Source organism: Fringilla coelebs, assembly GCF_963513975.1.
Source record: "Fringilla coelebs genome assembly, chromosome: Z".
NCBI classification, from domain to species: Eukaryota; Metazoa; Chordata; class Aves; order Passeriformes; family Fringillidae; genus Fringilla; species Fringilla coelebs.
In genome coordinates, this window is record NC_140031.1 from 22,580,454 (window position 1) to 22,608,052 (window position 27,599).

At 39.8% G+C, this 27,599-nt stretch overlaps 1 protein-coding gene across 2 annotated transcripts in view; it reads left to right on the plus strand.

Annotated features, from left to right (window-relative positions):
• Positions 1-26,445, plus strand: part of CDK7 (cyclin dependent kinase 7) — a 29,584-nt gene extending 3,139 nt beyond the window's left edge. The window contains exons 3-14 of one of the 2 annotated variants that reach the window (XM_084225962.1): positions 2,266-2,465; positions 6,261-6,320; positions 9,269-9,302; positions 11,089-11,156; positions 12,880-12,948; positions 14,290-14,400; positions 15,572-15,690; positions 16,741-16,840; positions 18,610-18,696; positions 20,401-20,550; positions 22,742-22,889; positions 26,238-26,445. In XM_084225962.1, coding sequence (XP_084082088.1) covers positions 2,266-2,465; positions 6,261-6,320; positions 9,269-9,302; positions 11,089-11,156; positions 12,880-12,948; positions 14,290-14,400; positions 15,572-15,690; positions 16,741-16,840; positions 18,610-18,696; positions 20,401-20,550; positions 22,742-22,889; positions 26,238-26,263 — 1,172 coding nt within the window. In that variant the 3' untranslated portion in view covers positions 26,264-26,445. Of the gene's footprint in view, positions 1-2,265; positions 2,466-5,947; positions 6,091-6,260; positions 6,321-9,268; positions 9,303-11,088; positions 11,157-12,879; positions 12,949-14,289; positions 14,401-15,571; positions 15,691-16,740; positions 16,841-18,609; positions 18,697-20,400; positions 20,551-22,741; positions 22,890-26,237 lie in introns of those variants that run through there. The other variant, XM_084225961.1, reaches the window with a different exon arrangement.
• Positions 26,446-27,599: the final 1,154 nt, after the last annotated feature.

A 27,599-nucleotide genomic window follows, 5' to 3' on the forward strand; every position in this document is an offset into this window, starting at 1 on the left:
ATCGAGTCCAACCCATGCCTTAACACCTCAACTAGACGGTGGTACCATATGCCACATCCACTCTTTTCTTAAACACATCGAGGGATGGTGACTGCACCACCTTCTTGGGCAGACCATTCCAGTACTTTATCATTCCTTATGGAAAAAAGTTTTTCCTGATATCCAACCTGTATTTCCCTTGGTGCAGCTTAAGACAGTGTCCTCTGATTCTGTCAGATTTTGCCAGGACTAAGAGGCCAACTCCCACCTTCCTACGGCCACCTTTCAGGGAGTTGTAGAGAGCGATAAGGTCACCCCTGAGTCTCCTTTTCTCCAGGCTGAATACCCCCAGCTCCCTCAGTCGTTCCTCACAGGGATTGTGTTCCAAGCCCCTCACCAGCCTCGTTGCCCTCCTCTGGACATGCTCAGGCGTCTCAACGTCCTTCCCAAACTGAGGGGCCAGAACTGGACACAGCACTCGAGGTGCTGCCTCAGCAGTGCCCAGTACAGGGGAAGGGTGACCTCTCTGCTCCTGCTGGCCACACTATTCCTGACACAGACCAGGATGCCCTTGGCCTTCTTGGCCACCAGGGCACACTGCTGGCTCATGTCCAGTTGGCTGTCACCAGCACCCCCGGGTCCCTTTCTGCCTGGGCACTGTCCAGCCACACCGTCCCCAGCCTGCAACGCTGCAGGGAGTTATTGTGGCCAAAATGCAGGACTTGACAATTGGACTTGTTAAACTTCATCCTGTTGGACTCTGTCCATCCATTCAGTCATTCCAGGTCTCTGCAAAGCCATCCTACCTTCCAACAGATCAACACACAATCCCAGCTTAGTGTCATCTGCAAATTCACTAGTGAAAGACTCAATCCCCTCATCCATGTCATCAATAAAGATATTGAAAGAACTGGTCCCAGCACAGATCCCTGGGGGACACCACTGCTGACTGGCCACCAGCTGGATGTAGCACTGTTCACCACCACTCTCTGGGCCTGGCCATCCAGCCAGTTCTTAACCCTGGAAAGAGTGTTCCTGTCTGAGCCATGGGCTGCCAGCTTTTACAGGAGTGCACTGTGGCAGACAGTGTCAAAGGCCTTGCTGAAATCCAGGTACACAACACCCACAGCCTTTCGTGCATCCACTAGGCAGGTCACCTGGTCATAAAAGGAGACCAGGTTGGTCAGGCATTACCTACCCCTCCTAAACCCATGCTGGCTGGGTCTGATACCCTGGCCATCCTGAAAGTTCTGTTTGATGACAATCAGTATAAACTGTTCCATAACCTTAGTGAGTACTGAGGTCAGGCTGACTGGCCTAAAATTACCAGGATCCTCCTTCATACCCTTTTAATGAATGGCAGTCACATCAGCCAGCTTCCAGTCCTCTGGAACCTCACCAGTGAGCCAGGACTGCTGGTAAATGATGGAAAGTGGCTTTGCAAGCTCATCTGCCAGCTCCCTCATCACCCTGGGATGGAGCCTATCCCATATATAGGACTGAGTCCTGAAATGAACATATTGCTATGATCTCTGCCCTGCCTAGTGGGGCAATTGCACATTTCCATTGTAAAATCAGCTATGGAGGGACAGACCTAAGGTTTGGAACACTTTTGTCATCTCTTCTATCTGCACAATCAAGGCAACTTCTCTGATGTATTTCAGAAGCTAAGCTTCTGATCCTCACCTGTGAAGAACTTCATGCCCTCCTCGATCTTTATATTTCATTAACATCGATTGCTGATGCCTGATACTTGGTGGTCATTCTGCACATCATTAACAAAATGTGATAGGCTGCCATTTTGTAATATTAAAAATGGGTACAGCACTGCATTGCATGTTGCGGCCTGTTATGGTTGTGAGCTTTATCTTTCTGTAAGCCTTTAGACCTTTTTCATTTGTCTATCTTTTCAGTTGCAGTAAACAAAAAGCATCATCTCAGTTATCTTTCTACATAATTGCCCACACACAAACATTTATATAACTTTATGCTTTTTCTCAAAGTACAGCTTCCCAGTGAAAAAGCCATTGTTGGGGTGTATGTTGATAAATCTTTTGTTTCCACATCAGTGTTTCTGCCATTCAAACTACTGTCAGAATTTTTAGATTCCACACTTGATACATTTTACAACAATAAAAGCAGGTTGTGAGAAGCAGAGTGATTTAATTCTTTTAGGTGTTTGTTATAATGAATAAGATTTTCAAGCAATGGTAGATTTTATTGGTTGCTTATTAATTTTACAGTCTAGTAATATTTCTGTACATGCTTTTGAAATCTGGATTTCAGTACAGGAATCTCTACAAGCAAGTATGCCATCTCTTCTTGCTTCAAAAGCACAGGAATCTGTAGGAGGCATATCACCGGCCTTTCAAAATATTTCACCTGTTAGAGTACAAGGCACACCAGATACTTCTGAATTAACAAGAACTTTACCTCAGAAATACAGAAGGAAACAAATGTCAGATGAAGAGATTGAATATATTCAAGTAAGTTTTCTTCTTTAGCTAATTTCTACATCTTCTGGTAAGGTATTACATAGTAATACTTAATAAGAGTGTGTCCTGGGCTTTCATGGTTTTCATATGCAATACCCAATGTACCAATTCTTAATATGGAAGGTACCAAAAAAAAATATATATATATATCACTGTATAGTAGCTTGTTGTACCACTGAATAGAGAGGTTTGGACTTAGAATAGATGTGCAGGTAAGCTGGTGGGAGTCACAGCCTGCATTAATTGCCACCACTACCTGTTTTATAACAGCTGTTTAATGTGTAATTTGACTTTGCTGGGCAGGATCACAGACGTCTGTTCTTAGACCAGAAAAGGCTATTAGCAGGTGATCAAAGTACAAAATATTTCTCAAATTAGTTTTATAAGTTATTTATTAGTGAATTAACTCTTGTATTTCTAGTAGTGGAAACATTTTATTAAACTTGATATAAATATTTTCTGCAATACTTGCAAATATGACATTGTGCATGAAAGGCCGGAAAAACCTGTTTCTATTCTGCAACAATTCTCAGTTGTAAAAACTGATGGTTGAAAAGGGAGAATTCCCAAAACATGAGGAATTTGTGAGGTGATGGTGAGTTTGAAATGAAAAGATGCTTGCAAGCTTTGTTAAACAATAAGGATATATATAGCATAACCACTAGAGGAAATCTAGAAATCTTCATATATGCAAATAGGCTGCATCTATATAGTAGAAATAAAATCAATTATTTCCCATAGTAATACACTTATTGACTTTTTGCATAAGTTTGTTTAACAGTGAGGCAAGTTGTAAAATAATTTTGTTGGGAAAATAATAAACTCAATACCTTTCTGATTCCTCATTAAGATTGTAATGACTTTGCTTGGCTTTGTTTTTACTTTGCACTTCAGAATGTAGGCAGCAAAAGTTATTTTAAAACTCATGTCTGTTAGCATTGTGTTTGTCAGACCTTTTGAAGGTTGAGTCAGGTTTCTTCAGAGAAAGAGACATGGAAGCAGCTGTAACTGTAAGGTAGCATGTGTTGATTTTTTTGTACTTTCCCTTGAAAAAAATGTAGCCATGACTGGTGGATGCTGATACTACCTGTTCTTATATAGGTAGAAAAGTAATATTTAAATCAGAAATTAAAACTAGAACTGTGTCTCTTAGCCTATAACAGTGTAAAAGAGAATTTGATCTCAGTTTTAAGTTCTATTAATGGAATATATTTAACTGTATTCTTTTCTTTTACAGCGTGGAGGTCCAGAATAAATGTAGAAGATAGTTTCTTGGCCACTGTTGAAGAATGAGGTATTATATTCACAATAAAGGCGTTAAATAAAAATGCCTTAATATTAAAAATTATTGTATACTAATAGCTTTAATAAAATCCCATATGATGGATGAGAAGATTGACACAACACACAAGATACCAATTTGTTTGTGACTGAGAAGGATTTTATGTTGATGGCTAATAGCAATTGAATATATATGATGTCTGCACCATTAAAATATTTTTCTAATTAGCCATTTGGAAAGTCAACAATCTAACAGAGTCATTTTATTTTTCCACTGGTTGAGATCATGAAGTCATATAATGGATCAGATTGGAAGGAACCACAGTGGGTAATTTTTTCTGACCTTCCTGCTCAAGCAGGATCATCGCAGAGCGCATGGCACAGGATTGTGTCCAGATGGTGCTTGAGTATTTCCAGTGAGGGAGGCCCCACACCCTCTCTGGGCAATCTGTTCCAGTGCATGGTCACCTGCACAGTAAAGAAGTTCTTCCTCATGTCCAGGCAAAACTTCCTGGGCATCAGTATCTGCCCATTGCCTCTTGTTCTACTGCTTGGCACCACTAGGAAGAGTCTGGTCCATCTTGGCAAATTCCCTTCAAGTACTGATAGACGTTGATGAGGGCTCCTTTTAGTTCTATTTCCTTGAGGCTGAATAGCCCCAGCGCTCCCTGCCTTTCCTCAAAAAAGAGATGCTCCAGACCCCTAATAAAATTTTTTGCCATTTGCTGGACCCACTCCAGGAGCTCTGTGTTTTGGTTGTCCTGAGGAGCCCAGAACTGGACACAGCACTCCAGCTGAGGCCTCAGCAGGGCTGAGTAGAGGGGCAGGATCACCTCCCTCCAGCTGCTGGCAATGCTCTCCCTAATGCCCCCAGGGTACCATTGGCCTTCTTGGCCACCAGGACACGCTGCTGGCTCATGGACAGCTTCTTGTCCACCAGGACCCCAGGTCCCTCTCCACAGAGCTGCTCCCCAGTGGGTCAGGCCCAGCCCGTGCTGGTGCCTGGGGTTGTTCCTCCCCAGGTGCAGGACCCTACACTTGCCCTTGCTAAATTTCAGATGGTTCTTTGTCCATCTCTCCAACCTGCTGAGGTCCTTCTAAAGGGCTGCACTCCAGGGTATCAACCACTCTGCCCAGCTTTGTGCCCTCTGAATTTGCTGAGGAGGCATCTGCCCCTTCATCCAAGTCATGGATGAAGTTAAACAGTTCAGCATTGAACACCACTAGGGGTGACAGTAGAGGGACACCACTAGGGACAGGCCTCCAACTAGACCCTGTGGCACTGATTGTAACATTCTGTTCAGCCAGTTCTTGATCCACTTCACTGTCCACTCATCCAGCCCACATTCCTGAGTTTGTCTATGAGGATGTTAAAAGACAGTGTTGAAATCCCTACTGACATCAAGTAGACAATATCCACTGCTCTACCCTTACCCATCCAGGTAGTTGTTTCCTTGTAGAAGGCAATCAGGTTGGTCAATCAAGATTTACCTTTAGTGAAGCCATGCTAGTATTCCTGATCACCTTCTTGTCATCCACATGGACAGAGATGGCCTCCACTATGAGGCACGCCACCAATTTTCCAGGGATTGAGGTTAAGACTGACTCAACAGATGTGTCACTGAGAATGATTTTAACAGGCAGGAAAAAGACAATGAAGTGCTCTCAGAGATTATGACTATTCTTCATAGTTACACAACTTTGTTTGTCTTACAGACTAATCTATTAAATAATAGCAAAGCTTGGCCATGTAGGGAAGTTAATTTTCAAGTGAGAATTTCTCCTGTATGAGAAATTTCTCTGATGACTATTGATAGTAGTAGTATTGATGGTATTGATGGTAGCTGTAAGTACTATATTGTAGGTAATTGTTCATAAAGAAGAAACTATAGAAGTACGATGAAGAATTTCCACTAGAACCTAACAAAGTTCCTGAGAGCACCCTCTCTATAGAACAATAACCTTTAAATTAAAAAACTATCTCTCTACGCACAGAAATTACCCTGAATGTCAGACATGAGATCAGGGTCAAAACAGAAGCAGCTCCTAGGATGAACTGCTGACCGCTGCAGCAGGGAACCGCAGTGCGGATCCCACCGCGCACCGAACCGGAGCCGATTCGTCAGGGAACGGCGCGTGCGCCTCGCCGCGGGCAGCTGCGCGCGCAGGGCCAGGCCGGGGCGGGGCCGGAAGCGGCGGGGCTGCGGGGTTAAAGCGCCGAGCCGGGCCACGGTCACTGCCCTCTCGGGTGTCTCCGCCACGCATCGCGCTAGCTATGGATGCGCGGGCCCGCGCCAAGCGCTACGAGAAGCTCGACTTCCTCGGGGAGGGGCAGGTGAGTGACCGCGGCGGGGCCGCCCGCGGCCCTACTGCTGCGGCAGCCCACCTGGGCCCGGGCTGGGGACGCGGGGCGGAGTCCGGCCCCGGCCGGAGGAGGGCTCGGCGGCTTCTCCCTCGCGCAGGCTGTCAGGCCCTGCTCACGGCAGCATCTCTCTCTGTCCCTAGTTCGCCACTGTTTTTAAAGCCAAGGACAAGACAAACAACCGAATTGTTGCTATTAAGAAGGTAAGTGTCAGAATGTCTTCTCATCTTGTCACAAAGTGTCTGGTTACTCTTGACCTACCTAACGACTCTTTTTTTTCTTTTTTTTTAACCAACTTGATGGGAAATGGCATAATATGCATTTTTATTTCTAGAGAAGTTTTTTTAAATGGTTAACCTGTCTGTAATGCCCACCCACCTCAGAAGAGGGAGTGGATTTGTTGTGTTCCTGAGTTTCCTGAGATTTTAAATCGTTCCTGCCATGGTGCCCAATTTCCTTAATTCTAGAATGTTATCCTTTATTAGGTTCCTTAAAATTTATAGAATCATAGAATATGCTGAGTTGGAAGGGACCCATCAACATCACCAAGTCCAACTCTTATCCCTGTGCAGGACAATGCAAGAATCACACCATACTTCTGAGGCAATTGTCCAAACACTGCTTGGTGCCATGGCCATTTCCTTGGGAAGCCTGTTCTAGTGCCCAGCCCCTCTGGATGAGGAATCCTTTCCTAATATCCAACCTAAACGTGCCCTGAATCAGCTTTGCACCGTCACCTTAAGTCTTGTTGTTTTTAGACAAATGTTTTCTGAATAATTGAATTAGCAAAGCCTTTTTTCCTGCAGCTTTGTCCATTGAGGTTGGCCATCATCTCATGTTGATTCCCTTTCTAATAATAAGTGGGAAGCAGCATCTCTGTCCATGTCACCTGACCCTGCTTCCATTGAACATACACCTTCCTTCTTTACCTTATATTCAAGAGGGCATCCCTGTTCAGCCAAGTTGTCCTTCTGCCTCATCTGCTTGACTTGTGGCATTTGGGAATTGCCTGCTCTTGTGCCCTTAGGAGGTGATGCTTAAAAAGTAGCCAGCACTGGTGGACCCCAGCACCTGCAAAAATGTTTTTCCAGGGGAGTTTACTTACTAATTCCCTGAGCAGCCTGAAGTCTGTTCTTCTCATGTCCAGGGTTGAAGTTTTGCTGTTGCTTTCCTATTGTTAACAGAGATTTTAAACTCAGTGGCTTTGTGATTGCTGTGGCCAAGATGGCCTCCGTTTCCACTTTACTCATGCAATTCTCTCTGTTGACAAGCAGCAGATCCAAGAAGGCATCTTTTTGAGTCAGCTCCCTTAGAACCTTTTCCACAAAGTTGTCCAGGTTTTCAGGAATCTTCTGTCCCAGGGTATCCTTGTTGTGTGATGCTTCCAGTTGCCTTCTGGCAAGTTGAAGTCCTCCATAAGAACAAGGGCAGTTGATTTAGAAGCATCCCTTAGTTCCTCAAAGAAGAATTAATTGGTGTCATTGTCCTGGCTGGGAGATCTATAGCAAACTCCCACAATGACATCCACATAATTTGTCCCTTGTTTCCTACCCAGAGGCTCTCAACTGCACCATTGCCAGCTGTAAGCTTTGTACATTCCAGCCCTTCCATTACATATGATGCCACCCCCCTGCCTCTTTTGTCCAGTGTGCGTCTCCTGAAGAGCCTGTAGCTGCCCAACAGGGCACTCCAGTCACAGGACTGATCCCACCAGGTTTCATTTAAGTCAATGATGTCAAATCTGAATCAAAGCTTTGAGCTCCTCTTGTTTGCTCCTCATGCTGCATGTATGGGTAGAGAAACATTTCAGGTGTTGTACTTTGTAGCCAAGACCTCATGAAGCAGATCGAGGTAGCCCATTAGTGTTCATTTCCTCAAGTTTTGACACACAGTCCCACTGGTTATCACAGGCAAGCTGGGTATTTTCCTTTTCTCCCTTCTTAAAGCCCATTTAAAGCTCTGCTAATGAGCCCTGCTAGCCTCTGTGCCAGAGCTCTTTTTCCACTCTGAGAAAGGTGCAACCCATCAGGTGTTGGTAGAACAGGTGTTCAATTGTTCCACTGTCAAAGAACCCAAAGTTTTTTTTGTGACACCAACCTCAGAGCTGCATGACAACCTGATGGATCTGCCTATCCTATCAATATTTTTTATTGCTACTGAAAGGATTGAAAAAAATCACTATCTGTGCTCCATATCCTTCTATTAATTGTCCTGGGCCCCTCAAGTCTCTCTTGAGTGCCCTCAGTCTTTTATTTGTTACTGTGTTGCTGCCGGCTTGAACAAACTATGACTAATAGTCAGAGGGCCTTACTGGACTTGAGAGTTTTCCAGTTATGTCCCTTATCTAGTATGATTGTTTTTAAAAAAATATGACAAAAATTATCTTGGCTCTCCAACATGCTTGTTTGCATACAAATGATGAAAATGTTTACATTGTCATAAAGTGTTTCACTTGTTACTATCTGAAGGAATTGGGGGAAGTTTTTTTGTTAAAAATGGGTCTTCAGCTGTCTTTTGTAAGGGATGGAAAATGCACGTTACAGTGGTTTCTTTAGTTGAAGACTCAACAAGTTGAATTGTGTATAGTAAGTAATCTTGTTTAATGCACTAATCCCTTTAGTATTGCAATACTTGTCTTGTATGGTTGCTGCTGGTAGAGGCTGTGGTGAAGAGCATTCTTTGTTTTATCAGAATATTTTCTTAACATTTATCATCTGGAAATATCAATGGTAGGATTCTGGACTTGAAATTCCAGGTCATTAGAGGATTGAGACAAAAGGGCCTAGAGTCTGCCCAAGTATACAGCCTATGCTAATTTTTAGAATCATTCTAAGATAACTATCAATTACTTAGCTCTCATTTCTCCCTGAGGAGAAACTCATTAGCGATGTAATAAAAGTTCATGGCTACAAAGCAGTTTATACTGTCAGTTTGCATTATGTCTGTTTTTAGTGCCCTCATGGCTATTTTTTGTAAAAACTAATGCTGTAGAGACAGTTATTTTTTAATGGGGAAATAAACCCCAGTTAAAACCAACCCAGCTGGTAAAGTGCTTCATTACTCTAAAACTAATTCTGTCTTAAAGGAGCAATACTAAAAAATGTATTCCCCACCATCTTGATCTTACTTAACATGAAGTATTTATTTTCAGATTAAACTGGGGCATAGATCAGAAGCTAAAGACGGTGAGTTTTAAAAGAAATCCATACTGTAGTAGCTGTGCTTTGTTTGCTTTGTTTTTGTGAATTGATACATTAATTTCCTGTACCGTTGGCTAAAAAAATTGAGCTCAGTGCCTGCTGTAAGGCTTGGTAGAGGTTTGCTTCACAAACTGCAGGGACAACCAAAAACAGCATGGACAACTGCATGCATGGTATATGTTTAAATATGAGTATATAACTTCTCAATTTTAATGGAATTCAAACATGAATATAGCATAGAATAATAGTAATAATAATAACAACAGGACTGTGTTTAGAATATCTTTTTGTATCGACACATCTCTATGCCTTAAGTATTTAAGACGAGTGAGAGTATTTGTGTGTTTTCAGATGTTTCCTTTGTTCTATTTTTGTGATGTATGCAGAGGCAAAAGTGGATAAAAACAAGATCAAAACTCTTGTCTCGGTGTCCTGGTTTTTTTCATGTGGTGACTATGGAGCATATGCTCTGACCAGCCCTGTGCCTCTAGGAGTGGATATGGCAAATTGAAACCAAATAATCTTGGTCTTATTGCCTCCATGGTGTAGCAGAATTTTATTTGTGTGCAGGCTGCTGTCCTTCAGGACTCCTTCCTCAGGTTACCAGCTTTCCAGTGAAGAGTCTTTTCTATCAACTCTCCAGGTCTTTTCTTTTAAAGAGAAACTGATCACTCATCCCAGAGTCTCACAATTGAGGCGGCTGCCTGAGAGTTGTGATCTACTTGGCCCTCGGTGGCCTAATGGCCCTTAGGGACAGTCATTACTTTTGGCCTCCACAGTGTCTAGCTGTAGATGAAAGATGTTATTAAAAATAATGATCATATCTGCTTTCCCTGTGTTATCTGATAACGTGGCACCCCTCATCTAAGACTGTGCCTACCCAAAAGCAGCCTTTGTTAATTTGATTCCAAAACAGGTAATTAAAACAGGCAAAGCAGTAAAGTAATCCATGTAGCTTCGCCCAAAACTTTGCTAGTTTTAGCATTGAATGATATGCCAGGTTTTAGGAGAACACTGTTTTTCAGCTTATGTGCAGCTGCAGCTTCCTGCATGATACACCACAGGTGCATTTGCTTGCCAGTTTTCATACAAGCCACACCTACTAGCATTTTTGAAGGAGGAATTGGAACCTGCAGGAACCATGGTTGCCATGAGTGTGACTGCTGAAGGGCACCATTTGCTCCCTGTTGGCCCCTGATTTTTCCTCTATAAAATCTGCTTATGAGAAGATTCAAGCAAGAATAAGCACGTTTTGGTTGCTCTCTCTTTTATGCCTTATATATGCTACAGGATGAATGTAGAAAAACATGTGCCTTGCATTATTAGATAATGGTATGTCAAAAATAAAAGAGGTTTATTAATGAGGTTTGACAGTATCCCTCCCTCTGGAAGTGAGACATGTTGAGAGACTGATTGCAAAATGAAGCTCTTCTTTAAAATTAAAGCAAGCCTTCCAATACCCTGAAAAAGGTGATTTTTTCCTATGGCTTTCCTTTTTTAGCCAAAATGTAGATCTGTGGCTTCATAATCTAAGCTTGATTACTATGGTGTGAAATGGACTTGCTGTGGAAGAAAGTATATGCCCACTTATTTTGCAGCAATTTAGTTAGTTATGGCAATGTCCATGTTCTTTAGGAAATTGACGGGTGTTAAGAATGTAATTTGTAGTAGTAAATAGTCTGTGAGTAGCAGAACAACAGGTTTATTTGGAGCTTAATCCAAAGTTTTTATTTTGTTCTTTCATCTTCTTTTCTTCTTTCCATCAATGTAGGAATCAACAGGACAGCTCTCAGGGAGATAAAACTTTTACAGGAGCTAAGCCATCCAAATATTATTGGTGTAAGTAAAATAAATGCTAGTTCTAGAATCAATCTTCAAATACTTTCAGCAATTCAACAATTATTATGGCAGTGTGCCTATTTTAATAACAAAGGCTAAGGTTTTTTTTTAATCCTTTTGGTTTTTTGCCTGGGCCTCCATAGATGTTAATGGTGGAAGAATTGTGAAAATGTAGATCACTTAATTTTGCATCTCTGATATAATTGCTAATGAACACAGTGCTGGATTTACCTGATTGGTTGCTTCATATGGAACTGGTGGCAGTCAAAAGCAGGCTTTTTAAAGCAATGGTAAAGGGGAAGTCGTGTGGCTTATTAGTCATGTATAAAATAGCAGGCTTATTTTAGCACGCAGATATGATGTTTAAAATCTCTTTTGGAACAAGTAAGACTGGTATCTTTTTAGTTTCAGTTGGATTTTGGTAGATGTACACTTACAGATACCCAGCTGTAGCTATAGACATTTTAAAGTGATATCATAGTGATAATTAGAAAGTGTCAATATGATTAGGTACATGAAATATGAATTTTCCATATACTTTTCAAAGTGGAAATATGGTTCTCTTCTGGATTGTGACCCTACTTTCAAAGTGGTTCCTTTAGCTATCAAGGTCAGAGGATATGCAGGGGGTGACAACTAAAATGGCAAAGGGATGGCAAAGGGAATTCCTCATTTATGAAAAATGAGGAATTCATCACTTGGGAGAGGGAAAGGCTGGTAATGGCGAGGTCTGCAAAACCAAGGTGATAGGTGGTGTCCATGCAGAAGTGATATTTCCAAACACCATTGTCCTAGAAATAAGAGATGTTTTTAAAATCTATTGGCAGACAGAGTGGAGATTGTACTGCTTCACTCAGTGTGTAATGAATTCATAGGCTCTGTTGCCATGGGCCACATAGAAGCAAATTGTGTCAACAATTCAAATAGGGGTTAGACAAATTTATAATCAGGAGTTCCATAAGCAGGTTCTAAAAACAAGAGACAGTATTGCGCCTCTCTTAGTAGTCCTTACAAACCTTTTGTGGGTTTTGGGAGTGCAAGGGGCACAGTCACTGCTGTTTTGAACTATTCAAACCAATACCTTACAATTTGCCAATTTGTGTGGTCCTCACACTGAGACTGAGGAATGAGCTGCACCAGTTGCACACATACCTTCCTCATCTTGAAGGAAGGACACCAGGCTAGATGATCTCTTGCTTTTGCTCAACATCGCTTGTGTTATCTCAAATTAGAAATTATGTCATTACACAGCTTCATCCTAAGGAAGGGCTGTTTGGATGTCCTCAAAAGAAGCTAATAAACCTAACACTTAACATTTCTAAATACTGTATGCTTACAGGAAGCAGATACACAGAGCTGAATCCATGGGCAAACTTAGTCTTGTCTCAATAAAGGATAGTTAGAACAGGAAAGGTTGGAAGACAAGGTGTGCATTACATTAGTAATGTTGTAGTTAACATGATAAAGTTAATTCTTGCTCATTTTTCCTATCTCCAGGAAGGAAGGGCAATCATGTGAAATGTTATTTCCATATTAGGGCTGGATTTTTTTATGGTTTGAAAACTGAGATAAAAGCTAAACTGAGTAAGAATTTTTGTGTTACAAGTCAAAGAACTTAAGTTCTCAGTAAGCTGAAAATCCATGTGCAGACTAAAGTGCTGTTGAATTTCAAAAAACTGGAAGAATTAGAGCATGCTTAATCATAATGTATTTTGTTTTGCAGCTTATTGATGCATTTGGACACAAGTCGAATATTAGTCTGGTGTTTGATTTTATGGAAACAGATTTAGAGGTAAGATTTTTTAAGACTTTTTTTTTATTTCGGTATCCTAAGATGGTTTATGAAGATGCTGCTTTAACACGCTTATATTTGCCCATATTAGAAAGGTCATTTTATTATGGCAGTTGATGAAGATCATGTCTTAAAAGTACCTTCAGTAGCTTTAGCTTTTGAGTTCTCATTCGATTAATTCCTTTACTTCTAAATACTAGTCAGCATGATCTTAAAGGAATAAATTGTGTTTACTACATTAGTGTTCTGGAACTCCAGTCAGAGTAGAACTTCTGGCACAGATCATTGCTTCTGGAATGAAGTTGATAAGCATAATACCAAACATGTTCACATAAGTGTGACACTAAAATATAGTGAGAGATGAGCTGGTAGTAATATCACATGCACTTTAAACATGTTTTCAAATGTAGCAATGCTAGGTAACTGCAAATCAGTACCTTTCAGAGAAATGCTTGCTGAAATTTAGGTGAATGCAAGAGTTGAAAAGGTTAGTTCAGATTTTTGCTAATAGATGTTAGTAATGAGTAGACTTTTAGAGGATTCATTCTGTTTACATAGTAGTTATGCAAAGTTTAGAGAGGAAGAAGATTGGTGTGCAAAGAAAAATTAAATACTATTGAACTGCTTGATGCTGTGGTGTGCAGTCTTTAAATTGTATTGTGGTATCACTCAGGCTGCCACTGAGACTGCTGCCTGTTGTGATTAAGCATATGCTTCATACATGAAATTTGTGCAGTCTCTTAGCTCTTTGGTAACTCAGCTTATGGAAGGCTATTACAGAGCAGGACAGTAGTATTAACCAACAGGCTTTGGGGTCTTTGCATAGAATTTTAATGTTAAAAATGAAAGAATGTAGAAAACTGAAGTCAGTTTTTCTTAAAATACAGTCAAGTGGCCATACCCTCTGGTCTTTTTGGAAATAGAAGAGGAAGCCATTGTATTTACAAAGATTAGTTACTAAGGTTGCAAAGAAAAAGAAGGAATAAGTGGAAACATAATTTCTAGTTTACTGTCACATTTATCATTTGTATGTGTACATCTTTGTCCTGGAAGTTTGGGTATCAACATGGAACTGAGATTAAATGCTGAACTTCTGTTTCCCACACATTTGTTCGTTGTTGGATTATGCAAAGTTCACGTAAGCTATCTGAACTCCCCATTTCAGTTTCTGATCTCCAGAATTGACCTCCAGAATTTTTCTGGGAAAAGGGTGAAATGGTAGAGAATATATGACTGCCAATCTGAAGCCTGTCTTAAGGGTGGAAATAACTTTTGAGCTGAAAGAATGGAGATAAGGTTGTCTTCTGTCCTGAGCTTTACCGTGACTTCAACAATTTGCAGGTTATTATAAAGGATACGAATATTGTGTTGACGCAGTCTCACATCAAGGCATATATGCTGATGACGCTTCAAGGCTTAGAATATTTACATCAGCATTGGATTCTACACAGGGTAAGCATGTACTAAATTGACAGCCTTCATCCTGCAACAAAAATCACATTGGGTGGATTTGGAGTCTAAAGCCTAATGAAGGTTGTTTTGGAATTCAGACAGTCTCATTCCATAAGCATTCATATTTGCTGTTTTGGACAGATAATAGCAGTACCAGAAATGTTAAGATTTACTGATGCAGTTATGATGTTGATACTTTATATAATAGGTTCTCCAGTTAGATGTGTCTTTAATTATCACTGTGAACTGGGTCTGCCTGGGATGGATTGGACTTTTTTCACAGCAGCTGAACTCTTAAAGGTTTCTCCTTTCTATCAGGCAATGTCAAGGCTTTCTCTTTTTCTCACTCTGCCCTTGCCCTGGTAAGTAGGCTTGGGGCTAGAAGTAAGGAGGAGACACAGCTGGGGCAGCTGACCCAAGCTGTCCATAGGGATGGACTGCATTGGCATGTAATGCCTTGGTCAGTGGTGAAAACTGGGGTAGAGGAAAAAGGGGTAATTTTGGTTTCCAAGCTGACTGCTGTTTGGAGACTGTGTATCACTCTCCTTTTGGGGGTTGGTGAAGGATTTCCATGGCCTTGCTTGTTTGCTTTGATTTTTAGTTCTTTCCTGTTAAACTGCCTTTATACTGCTCCTAGAGTTTTCCTGCTTCTCTCCCCTGTACTGCTGAAGGTGGTGGGTGGGATGAGAATAGAAAGAGCAAATGGCTGTGTAGATACTTATAGGTGGGTTACTGTTGGGTACTGTTGGGTTGACCTCTGTTGGCCTGAGGTCAACCCACAATATACTGCTACTGTATTGAACTGTGTGACTTCTGTGATTTCTGCCCTTATTTGAAGCATTGGCCAGGTCTTTTTATTATTCAGTTGGCAGCTATGCAGATAACATAACTGCTGTACCTACAGAAAATGTAAAACCTACTAAGAGGCCTTTTTAAACTCTGGAAGTTAAATGTGTTAATATTCAAATGGGTCTGTCTCACTATGGTTTTCATATATGATGAAATACTTATATCTTGAGGGATTTAAATTTTTTTGCTCACAATGTAGGTTTTAGGATAGAATCAAACCTTTCATTTTACAATACTGTTATGATGTGTCTGCCAGGAGATTCTTTATATGTCTGTTTTTATCAATACTGGCAAATTTATTATTTGTTTTCTATACTGACAGGATCTTAAACCAAATAACTTGTTGTTAGATGAAAATGGAGTTTTAAAATTGGCTGACTTTGGCTTGGCAAAATCTTTTGGAAGCCCAAACAGAATGTACACACACCAGGTAGTAACAAGGTAGGACACTCTATTTTGTTTCTTACACAGAGATTGTTTAGTTGCTTTGTAGGTGTTTCTGGAAATATGTCATGTCAAATCAACATATTCAGAGTGGCCTCTGCTCATGTATTGTGGCAAGAGCTGCATAAAAATAGCAAAGGAAGCAGTGTTTAACAAAGTCTCCATAAGAACTGCTTGTGTGTGCATCTGTGGAGATGATTACACTGTCAAAATTACACTCTTCTGAAATGTTTGGAAACAGTATGTATGTGCTTAGAAGCCTGGATTTTGGAGCAAGACAGCTGCTACTTTCTGCTAATCACAAGAACCTAGAACCATTTTTGGAGCTATTCACATTCCTATTTTGAGTCTAACACTTGAACGAATTGAAATATTTATATATGGTTTTTATGGCATGCTTATTTAAGGTATGCTATAAAAAGGGGGGCTGCAAAATATGCAATGTTTTGCTTTCTGAGTGCTGTGATGCTAAAACTATTCAGGCAAAGCTGGTTTAACACCTTTATTCAAAGACAGAAGTTCCACAGTGTCAAATGAGGTGTAATTTCATTAAACTTGATTGTTATTAGGCAGTGTGAGTAGTTTTTTCAAAACAACAAGGCTCATTTTACATTAATGTAATCTTTATACTTAGGTCTGTTGATATGGAAATTTCTGGGAGATGGAATTCTGTCTTGCTGTGATTCATTCAATATAAAATTTTAAGAAAATTTCAGTTTACCTACCTTCATGTTAAGAACTTTCTTCTTTGCATGTCTGCCATTCAATACTTGTAATCAGGTCAGTTGAAACTGCAGTTAATCTGTGGTTGTACGTGACCCTGTGGTGAGGCATGGACAAACTTGTTCATTTTTTTCTTAAACAAAACACTTTGCAGAATACAGCTCTTCAATGTCTGAAAAGTGTATAGGTAGTAGTTATATCCTTTTTTTAGCTTTTGCATTGCTACAGTATGTATTTGACATGAGCATTTGACATGAGCATTTGACATGAGCATTTGACATGAGCAAAGCCAGGTTATTCTTCCAAAATGTGTTTTCTTTTCAGGTGGTACCGATCACCAGAACTATTGTTTGGGGCTAGAATGTATGGTGTTGGTGTTGATATGTGGGCTGTTGGTTGCATTTTAGCCGAATTGCTACTCAGAGTAAGTATTCAAATGTAGTAAGCATTTTGTATTTGCCCTTCTGTTCACTATGGCTTTTTATGGGTTTTTTCATTCCTGCTAAAAGCAGGTGAATACAGGCCAGAAGAAACTTTCCAAAATCTCGTTAACTGTAATGAAAGTAGTTTTTTGGAATAGGTGAGGCTTCATAAACATCACAAGCGCTGGAAGTTTTTAAACATCTGGGTTAAAACGTTGGAACAAACTGTCACAGTTTTGCCTTGCAAGAGGTCAAGCAGGTAACTCTTGCAGACCACAGACATATATTTTAGTTCACTACTGTTCTAGAAATGTAACACCACATATATGTGCATGTACGTCTCTTATACACTGTTCCTGAGTTAGAATCACCAGTACCTTAATTGTGGTTTTATTGAAAATGAATGGAAGACTAATGTTTTTCTAAACTGCGATTAGTTGACAATACTGGAATGAAGCTATGAAGGTTAATGTCAGGGTAATCCTGTGGTACTCTTCAGTGTGGTACACAAATGTAATGGTCCTTGAGTGTTTTCCACTGAAGTGGAATGTTTTTTGTACTGCTTTTTGGAGAAGACATTAAAGTGAGAGAGGGGCAATGGAGGGTTGGGTTACAGACATGGCTGAAGGTGAGGAGTAACCTGCAGTACAATTTATCTTCCTTGACTAAGTGACTCCTGCTTGGTTTCTGCATCTTTGAGTGCTTTTGTGGCCATATCATAACCAGACTTCTGTGTGAAAACACCTTGAAAGAAACCTTTTTGCTTTGATTGGTCACACCAAATAGGTGTGCTGCTTCAATTTGATTGGCAGGTCAGATACGGAAATGTACAGTGGCTCTTTAAGCAGCACTGGTAATGGATACATAAATATGCATTAGACCTGCTAAAGATGAATGTACTTAAGCAAAGTGACTCTTGAATTCAGTCGATTCTTTGGTTTGTCACAAAACACAAAATGTATTTATCACTGTGGTATTTTTTAGTTTTTAGTTTTAGTTTTTATCACTGTGATATTTTGAAATGTATGTGTCCTTTTTCAGGACAATGCAACTTCTGGGAAATTTTTATGAAAACAGTTTATATTCAAGGGGCTTTAATGATGCCACAATTTAGTATGCTGTCTGATAGGGATATCCATTATGGTTTTTCTGTACTAATTAATTAAACACTGCCTCTAAGTCTTCATAAATTTGCTTTGATCACCAAGTTTCTTTTTCCTTGTGTGCCTGATATGTGAGCTAGAAGTTGAACTGGACAGATATCCCCTTTTCAGTCTTTTGCTTTATTTAAATGACATGTGGCACTGATCAGTTTTTTATCCTAGTGGGTCTTTACTCTCCCTCATGTTTTCATTTAATTTCATAAGGCTAACTTGTGTAATCCAGGTATGATTAACTTTAAATATATATAAAAGCTACCTCCAAAGAACAGGTGGTGAAAAGATCACCATGACCAACTGACTTTGGGCTGACAACTGAGATATAAAATCTTTTCTGTGTTTAGTAAATTTTATATTAATAGGGTTGTGATTAAATGTAATCTTATGTTTAAGCTGTCTGCTGTCAAGTCAATGATACCAAGCCTGGGTTCAGGAAACTTTCAGAATCTGAGCATAAATATAATGCCTCAAATATCCAGTGTACCTCTTTGTGGAGAGATAGTATATAGAGGGCTTTTGGCTTGCAATTATGGAGTATCATTCAAAGCTTCTTTCTAAAACTGAAGTTCAGGAGTTAATTCAATCAAATGCCATGTCCTTCCTTCTTCCAGGTTCCTTTTTTGCCTGGAGACTCTGATCTTGATCAGCTGACAAGGATATTTGAAACACTGGGCACTCCAACGGAAGAACAATGGCCTGTGAGTCATTTTGTTTAGCAGACTGATACTGGATTTATTTTACACTCTCTATTTTAGCTCTTGCAATTAAGTGACTATACCAGAATACTTGTAGATTTTTCAGATTTTCCTTCACTTCATGAAGAAGCTGAGATGTGTTGTTTCTCTTGCCAAACCTCTGGTCAACAGCAGCAGTATCAACACTTCTTGATTTCCTTTCTGTGTGCACAGTTTCACATGGCTACTGGTGTGAGATTATTGTTGCTGCTTAATGTTTTTGAGATGATTGTTTAATTACCATGCCTTAACCTGGAAGGCTTTAATCACTTTCAGAAGTAGGAACCTTTTGTAGGGACCTAAGTTGGCCTTGGTAAATTATAGTTTGGAGATAGTAAGAAACACATACCAACAGCTTTAAGGATAAACAATTTATCTCAAAAATGATCCTGAAACAAATACAATTTGTACAGCAAGTTAAGTAACACCAGGCCAAACTTACTGTCAGATCACATAATGACCTAACAATGGTTATTAAACAGAGTGACAAGAAGTGGGACATAATGTCTGATAAGATACTTGTACCAGCTGACAGGCACAGGGAGTCCAGAATTCCCTGATCAGGATGTCTTTTGTTGTTGAGTTGTGGAAGTGCTCACTGGACTTGTTCACCTCTGCTCTCTCTCCATGCAGCTTTTCCGTATTGTAAGTGGTGCTGGAATGCTATGGTATGTGATAGTGAAATTGAGCTGTAGCCAAATGGAGAACTGCTGTGTAAGGCACTGCTAGGTCCCCACAATTCTGATATTTCTCGAGGGTTCTAAATGGAATGCATGAAGGTTTTTGCAATGACATTTCTGCTTCTTTTGGAGAGGAAAATTTGAGATACAATTGAGATAATTGAGTGGGAAAAAGAGAGAATAGGAGATTTGGTTAACACAACAAAGACGACGTCATTCCCAAGTTCATTTCCAAACATGTACATTTAATTGATTGTAACCTTTACTATCATGATTATAACTGATTGAACACGTATTTGACTTTGTATTAACATTTTACTTTACTTGAACAAACTTGAAGTGTGACAACTAAGGCTTTAAATATTTAAAACACTACAAAATCATTGTTTGTGTAGTTGTCTGTTACAATTGTCTATGTAATTTTTATGCTAGAATGTGAACACAATGAGGTTGATTTCATACCTAGAGAACAAAAAAGTGTGCAGTTAATTTTTTGTTTAACTACTTGGTGCATATTTTCCTTCCCTCTTCCCATTGCCCATATAAAGTTTCAATTGTGCATTTAAAATCAAAATGCACATCATGTTCAGATAGCATTTATTAATGTAGAGAAAGTGAAGACTGACTCTTTTGTAAATATTTTCCATCTTGCCACGTCAGTTCACTAAAGGAAGTTTTATTTCATTTGTCTGACCCAATCTAAAATTCTTTCATACTTCCTTTAGCAGTTTTTCCTTTTGGACTGGTCACAACTAAAGCAAGGGAAGGACAGATCATTTGGAAAGTTGTTTCACACTGCAACAGTTACTAAAACAAAGCTTTTATGATCTTCTATTCCTATAGTTATTTTATTTCATTGACCAAATATTAGCAATGTGTTTTGAAAGTTGAGTTGCTTCTGGTGAAAGAACTGTATGCAGTTCGCTTTCTGTGAAAAGCTGAACTCTTTCTCGGGGAAAAACATATATTCAATTTTTGGTCTTTGTAGGGGATGACAAGTCTTCCAGATTATGTCACATTTAAGCCATTCCCTGGAATGCCACTTCAGCATATCTTCAGTGCAGCTGGTGATGATCTGCTCAGTCTTCTTCAAGGCTTATTCACGTTTAATCCTTCGACTAGAGTAACAGCAACTCAGGTATAGTACACTTGGGTTATCTCCTAATGCTCATCAAACCACTGTTAATATCGGATAAATGTCTTTTGAAGCCAGTTAGCCATGTTTGAAATGAAACATCACATGAACTACTAGAAACATAATCCCAGTGTTTTATAGAGAGAACTGTGAAAGACATGGATAGTACTAAGTGATCATCTCCATTCCCAGTGTGGAGCCAAGGTAGAGAACTAAAGTGTGTATGAGCCATGACCTTCCAACAGTGATATTTGACATGCTGAATTTAGTCACCTAAAACTTGAAGGTTAAGTCTTAACATTGCTTATTTTATTCCCTGGGTTTGGAAGATTTTTCTCCTTACTTCATCCTGTCTCTTCTTCAATGTCTTTTAAACTTTTATGTTGCTTCTTAAACTAAAATTCTGTGGTGATTAAACCATCATTTTTATCTAATTATCCTTTTTCATGATGGGGAGAAATGGAGGACTTGGAAGAAAAATCTTGCAGAATGTTCTGGTTTGCAATACTGATTTCTGTGATGAGGTGGATACACCAGTTGGCAGTTAAGTGTATTTCTGTCAGTTTAGACTGATAGGGAAGCATGCAAGAAACCACTGTCCCCTTTGGGCCAGGACTCCCTCATTCCTGGTTAGATTTGAATCTAGGAGATCAGTGCATGCGTTATGTATCTTTTTACTGGAATTTCAGAGCACATTCAGGCTGTTTTGGCCGCCCTCTTTAAGAACATTTACTGTAAGTTTCCAGATGATTAGTTCTGCTATGCTTGAGACATGTCTGTGATAGTTCATATGTATGAAGCAATTTTTCAGATCATATTACAGGATAGTGACTTGAATATATATATTACTTTTCTAGTCTAAACTTTTTATTGACAATGTCACAGTTTAAGATAGGAAACAACTTGTGCTTACTGTATTGGTTTGATTTATAGCTGACATTGAGTATCATGTAACTGGCACAAGAAATGATTACCTAAGAGACAGCCATTTTTTGTTAACCACACTTCATGGTTTCAAAAATTTAAAGTAAGGTATATAATTTCACTACATGAAACTAATCTTGCTGACTAGGGTTTGTCTTCTGCTCTAATATGAGTGATGTCTTTCTCATAGTTTACAGGGTAGAAACAGGACAGTTAAAGAAATAATGGGGGAAAGACCCATCTTTTTTAAAAACTAGCAAAACAGCTGATGTCTAGATCATGAATCTGATCAAGACTTCAAAAATATTCCTTTAATTTTTCTTTATTCTGTCTTTCTTTTTAATCCTCGTCTTATCTGATCTGTCTATTCGGAATGTAAGCTCTTCAGAGCTAGAAGCCTTTTTTACAAGACTTCTTACAAAATAATCTAGTTTTGTCAGGATGTCTGAACACTGGTTAAAAATAGGAGTGTACAATTATCCCTTGCTTTACAGATCCACGTGGGGTGGATAGTAATTGCAAACACAATCTTTATTTGCCCCAAGGCCACTCTGTTGGAATAATTACCAGTATAACCGATGGGACATGTCTGGGCTTGACTGGCTTCTGCTGCTTGACCAAAAGGCGGCAACTGCGCTGTTTTCACCTCAGAGACACCTTTGGCTAAGCTGGATGCTGCAGCTGGGTGCTAGAGACAAGTCCAGACATGCAGGAGCTCTGGTTTACCTCTGGAGAAGCTGTAAAGCGAGGTGAAGGAAAAGGAGTCTGCTAGAGGGTTTTGATCCAGAGCTTTATTCTGGCCCACATGCCTCTGAATCCCGTAACAGCTCCAACAGAACTCCCAAACCATGTGGTTACTGGCTCTTTTAACCCCAGAGAGAGGGGGAAGGAAGGGGTAGGGATCCCACCAACCAGGTGCAGGGTGGGCAGGTCTCAGGTGAAAGGGACCCCTGGATGGGCCAATGGCCTTCAGGGATGCAGAGCATTTCTTGAACTCTGCCAGTAACTTGATGCTGTCCTGGAATGCCAGGATTGACAGACAGCACTCAGCAGGGGTCAGGGTGGGGGGAAAGGAGAGGTGATTGGCACCTGGGAAAGGACTGGGATACCTGAGACAAACTATGACATCACACTGCAACATCACTCTGTAATAGAAAAGTGTTCAAGTAGTTTTTAAGTCCCAATTAAAAGTGCTTGGTTTCACTATAACCTCTTTCTAAATTACACTTCATACTAATTACTTGTTTCTTTTTCTTCAATTATCATTAAGGCATTGAAACAGAAGTATTTCAGTAACCGACCAGGACCCACTCCAGGAAATCAGCTGCCAAGACCCAACTGTCCTGCTGAAGCTGCCAAGGAGCAACAAAATGCACCTTTAACTTTGAAAAGGAAAAGAATAGAAGGAATAGATCAAGGTAGCTTTTAATACATCACCAGTTTAAAATAGGAGCTACATGCTCAGAGAATGGGATGCTTCCAGTGTTTTAAAAGAAAATCTCTCTAAATGAACTAATTCCCTGAGCACTGGCTGAAGCCTTTTAATGCTATATGGTTTAGGGTCAGAATTACTTAGCTCTGTGTTCTAACAGAATTAGTGCAAAAAAAGGCTCTTCAATGATGCTTTGGAGTCTATTAGAAGAAATAACTCTATTCCATTAATTCTGTAATGGAAAGTGGTACGCCCCTGTAAATTATAGGCTATTATGATGAACCTTTTTTTTCCTAAGACATCTTACTCAGGTGGAAGTAATTTAACTTCACACCACTTAAGAAAATAGAGAGAGAGTCTGAAACATAGCATGATACTCTATGAAATCACAGGCTGGATAGGGTAGATCAGATTCAGAGGAGAGATTTTTGCTCACTCTGTCTTAAGGTAATGAAGTTAACTTTTAAGACCACTCTGTGTCAGGAACATTAAGCACATTTCTGTGACCCACCTCCAGTCTTCTCCAGACAGTAGCATGTATTTCATACCTTTGTGGCAACACAAGTGCTCAGGACTCAAGACCTGTGTCTGACACTAAATTACTCAGGCCCTCTATTGGGAGGTAAATACTATTTTTAAACTTGGAGTTGGTCTTCGTAACATCTGGAATATGCTAGATAGCAGCTCTCTGGTTAGCATCAGCTCTTTGTTATTGCCAGTATGAGAATCAGTTTTAATATGAGTGATTTTTTTTTTTTAATGGAGCTACTTTGATAAAAGCATATTTCCTCTTGAGTTCAGAGAGAAATCTCCCATATTAGGCACTTTCTTTTTAGGCACTTTGTTGTTTCTAAGTCTTTGTCAAATTAGAAGGAAAATACATTAGGCTCACTACTTTGAGTTGTCAAATTAGAAGGAAAATACATTAGGTTCACTACTTTTAGTTTTCAATCTCAAAAAAAAAAGTTATCAGCTGACTACTTGCACACTGTTTGATGGGTCTCATGGCACATGGCAACTGGTCAAGTTACAATAGTGTAGACAATTAATTAATGCATTTTAGTTCCTTTTCCAAAGATCACGTGAGGGTTTGTGATAAATGTTTGGGGATATACACCCTAAAATACACCTGTCTAAAGGACAGGAAAAAGAGAGAAATGCTTGCTAGATTTCTGTGACTTAATGATTTGAATTTGTGCATTTGACAATGAGCAGAGTTTCCAGAGCTGTATCAAGCTAGAACAGTAGTTGCTTTCATGCTTCTGTGTAAATGCTAGGTGTTTTGAGGTTTTCTAGAAATGAGGCTGTAAGGAAGTTGGCATTACTTTTTGAGACCTTTGAGTGTTGGTATAAAAAGCAATATCATTTCTACAAGCTGGAAATGGAGATATGATGTATTTTCTAACGTGGATTTTCCATAATGTTCTGTTACTGCCTTAGCTGGGCTGACAGATCCAGAAGGTTTCAAAGATAGTTCCTTGAGTGCGAACAAATGTTAAAGGAGATAGCCAATGATAGAGCTAGAAAATCTACTGCCCTGGATTTTTTCTTCTTACATGGCATTGCCATCTAAATTTAAAATCTGAATAGTGATTTGGAAGAATAATCCTCTAGTCTTGGTTTAAATAAAAATTTGAAGGACAACATTGCTATAGGGGTTGGAAATGTGTAAATATAATTTCCAAGAAAAATAAATTTCATTCTTTTGAAATCCTTAGAATCGCCTTGCATCCTGCAGAGCTTATTTCTTTCCTAGCCCTGTTGAGGTAGCCCCCCAGAACTTGGAAGAATAAACTGAGTGCTTGCTGATGGGTATCCTCTTTCAAAATACTGGCACCAGGGACTGCTGGGATAAAGATTCATGCCATCGTTGTATGTGCTGCTTTTCCACAAGAACAAACCCCTGTAGCCTGTGGAGTGTGTTCACCAAATCTAAATACTTCTCAGAAAGCAGCCTCTATTCTCAGGAGAAAACTACCACTAGATGGATGACTGCCTGTGAAAAGTATGAAACATATATGCTTTCTATCTACTGCTACCACTTCTGGTCAGTGAGGTTTTTGGAGACACTGATTCTCTGATGATATAACTGCCCATCTCCTCTCTGTCACTTAACCAAAATCAGCACTGTTTCCCCAGAACACCTACTTCTAGTCCTATTAATATGCATTCCTTCAGAGCTGTAGCTACACGAAAGAGGGATTATAAAGGATGGTGCACTGAAGTTTTTCCTATGTTAATGTCCTGGTTTAGGGCAAATTTGGGAGAAAACCTCCAAAAGGAGGTGCCTCCAGGAAGCAAACCTGCATGGCCCCTCCCCCCCAACCGGTGTGGGAAGAATTCCTCAGAGACAAGTGGAAAGAACCTGTTTATTTAACAGGCACAGCACCCCCCAGCATACAAAATGAACAATACCGGATGACAGCACTCTTTCACCGCTCTGAAAAAGATGACAAATTCAGAAAGTCTCTCTTGGGGTGGTCGCTCTGTTATCAGTCCCTCTAGCGCTGGGGCAGGTGCAAACTCTTGGTGTTCCTAGGTCCCAGCTCGGAGCAGGTTCAAGTAGGTCCAAAAAAGGAAAAGGAGAAACAGTCCAGGAAACAATTTGGACTGCTTAGCTAAACTAACTAATGAACAGAAACAAAAAGCAAGAGCAAAGCGAAAAGCCCGCATAAATAGCAACAGCACTATGTACTGTCCCATCTGTGTGTCCCACCGACTGTGGGGGAGTGGCTGATAGCAAAACCAAAAGAAAAGTTTCACTCTTCAGAGCCATTCTTGAAGGCACAGAACATCATATTCAGCATAAACAGAACACACAAATGAGGATACAAGCATCATAACGTCACCCTAGGACAGTTAATTAAGCTTAAGGAATCTGATATCAAAACTATTGGTTTTGGAAAAAAACAAAAACATTTTATTTGTGTTTAAGATTAAGAATTTGTCCTAGATTTGACAGCACATAAGAAAAATCCTTTAGTGTGTGTGTGGTGGGACAGGCTTAAGCCTTAAAAGAGTTTGCTTTTCTTGGGTTTTAAAGTAGGATTAGGTGGTTAGCTTTTCATATCAGCAGTTTTTATATGAACAAAGAGAAATATTTACATGTATCCTAAATGCAATTAAAACTTAATTACAGAATTTAGGAGTTTTGGAAACATACATACTGATTCAAGTGAACTTTGATTCTAGCACTCTCTTGTAGATTTGTTAGAAAATATCATCATGTACTGCCACTGTCATAAACAGCATTCAACAATTAAGAGTAGGAGGGGGCCTTGAGGAGGGAGCTGGGCCTCTATACTTTGCTAACAATGTGATTTACACTTTTCAGGATTACCAAAAAAACTGATTTTTTGATTGCTGTGGATGAGGAATGAATAGGAACGAAAATGCCCCGAGTTCCAGCATTGATAAAATGCTGTAATCGTCGCTGGATGGTTATTTTTTAATATTTTCTTAAGTGACATAGGAACTTTTTATTTCCTTATGGACAGAGAAGTTTTATTAACTCTTTTATTTGCAATAAAATTATTATTAAGAAAAAAATATTATCTGGTTTGCTGTCTTGTCCTTTGAGAGCTGTGCTCTGAGACAATACTGTCAAAACTGCTTGCAGGCTACAGGTGTACACAGAGGAATTTTGAAGAACCTCTGTGCTGAATCACATGCTATTCTGTACAGGTATGTATCCTAAGGGGGAAAACTACAAATAACATTTTCTTCTCACATGCAGCTTAGGTGAAAATACGACTCTCTTGTAGACCTATAACAAAAATGTTTCCCTGTAAGAAAAGGGTAGGATATGTTTTTGTTCCAGTTAGTAGGCTCAAGTATTAACAAATGAGTTTGCTTATGTTCTCTCAGCAGTCATGCATTAAGACTTCTGCAAAGACACATCCACTGCCTTGAAAGCAGTGTGAAGTGCAATTTAATGTGAATTCTTTGGAGGGTTTTTTTCTCCTATTCCAGTGTTGCAGGAGAAGTTACCTGAGAAAATACAAATACTGTTTCCTTCAAAGCCTTAAAAATTGCAGTGAGAGATGAAGGAGGAAGATCCAGATGGGGAAACTACACTACACTAGTCCTCCTGTCAGCCTGTTCTGTAGGACAATCCATAGTGCAGACACTGGACTCAGGTTTGCCTGAATTCAAGAGGTAGCAGAGTTCCTGCTGGGTAACTGAATTCTGCAATGGAGAGAACCAAGCTTACATACGCAGTTGCTGCATCTTAACTGTGTGCCCACCTGCTGTTGTACAGTATATCTCGGGGATACTTGCTGAGCCATTGTCATCTTTCTGCCTTTGAACCACATTCAGCATTCTCTTTTCTAATTTTGTGGCAAGTACAGTGGTGCGAGACTTTGAGGCTTGTAGAGGAACAGCACCCGTCATCTTGCTCATGTGTTCCTTCATTTTGCTGCTACTTGAGCTAATGTAAAGTATTAGGCCTTGTAAAGGAGAAGAGTTGGTATTTTCCCAGTGGCCTACTGTGTTCTTTATTGGTTGTTGGCAGTTGAAAAGTAAACAGATTTCCTAGGATCTAATTGAGAGTGTAGAGAAAAGTTTATCCATTAACAGTAGTTGTATAAGTTTTTATTGTCTGTTTAATCAAACATCATCCTCTTCATTGCAGGCTAGAGGATTAAGATAACTACAGTCCTACTTCTCACTGGCCCAGGTTCAAAAATATGTT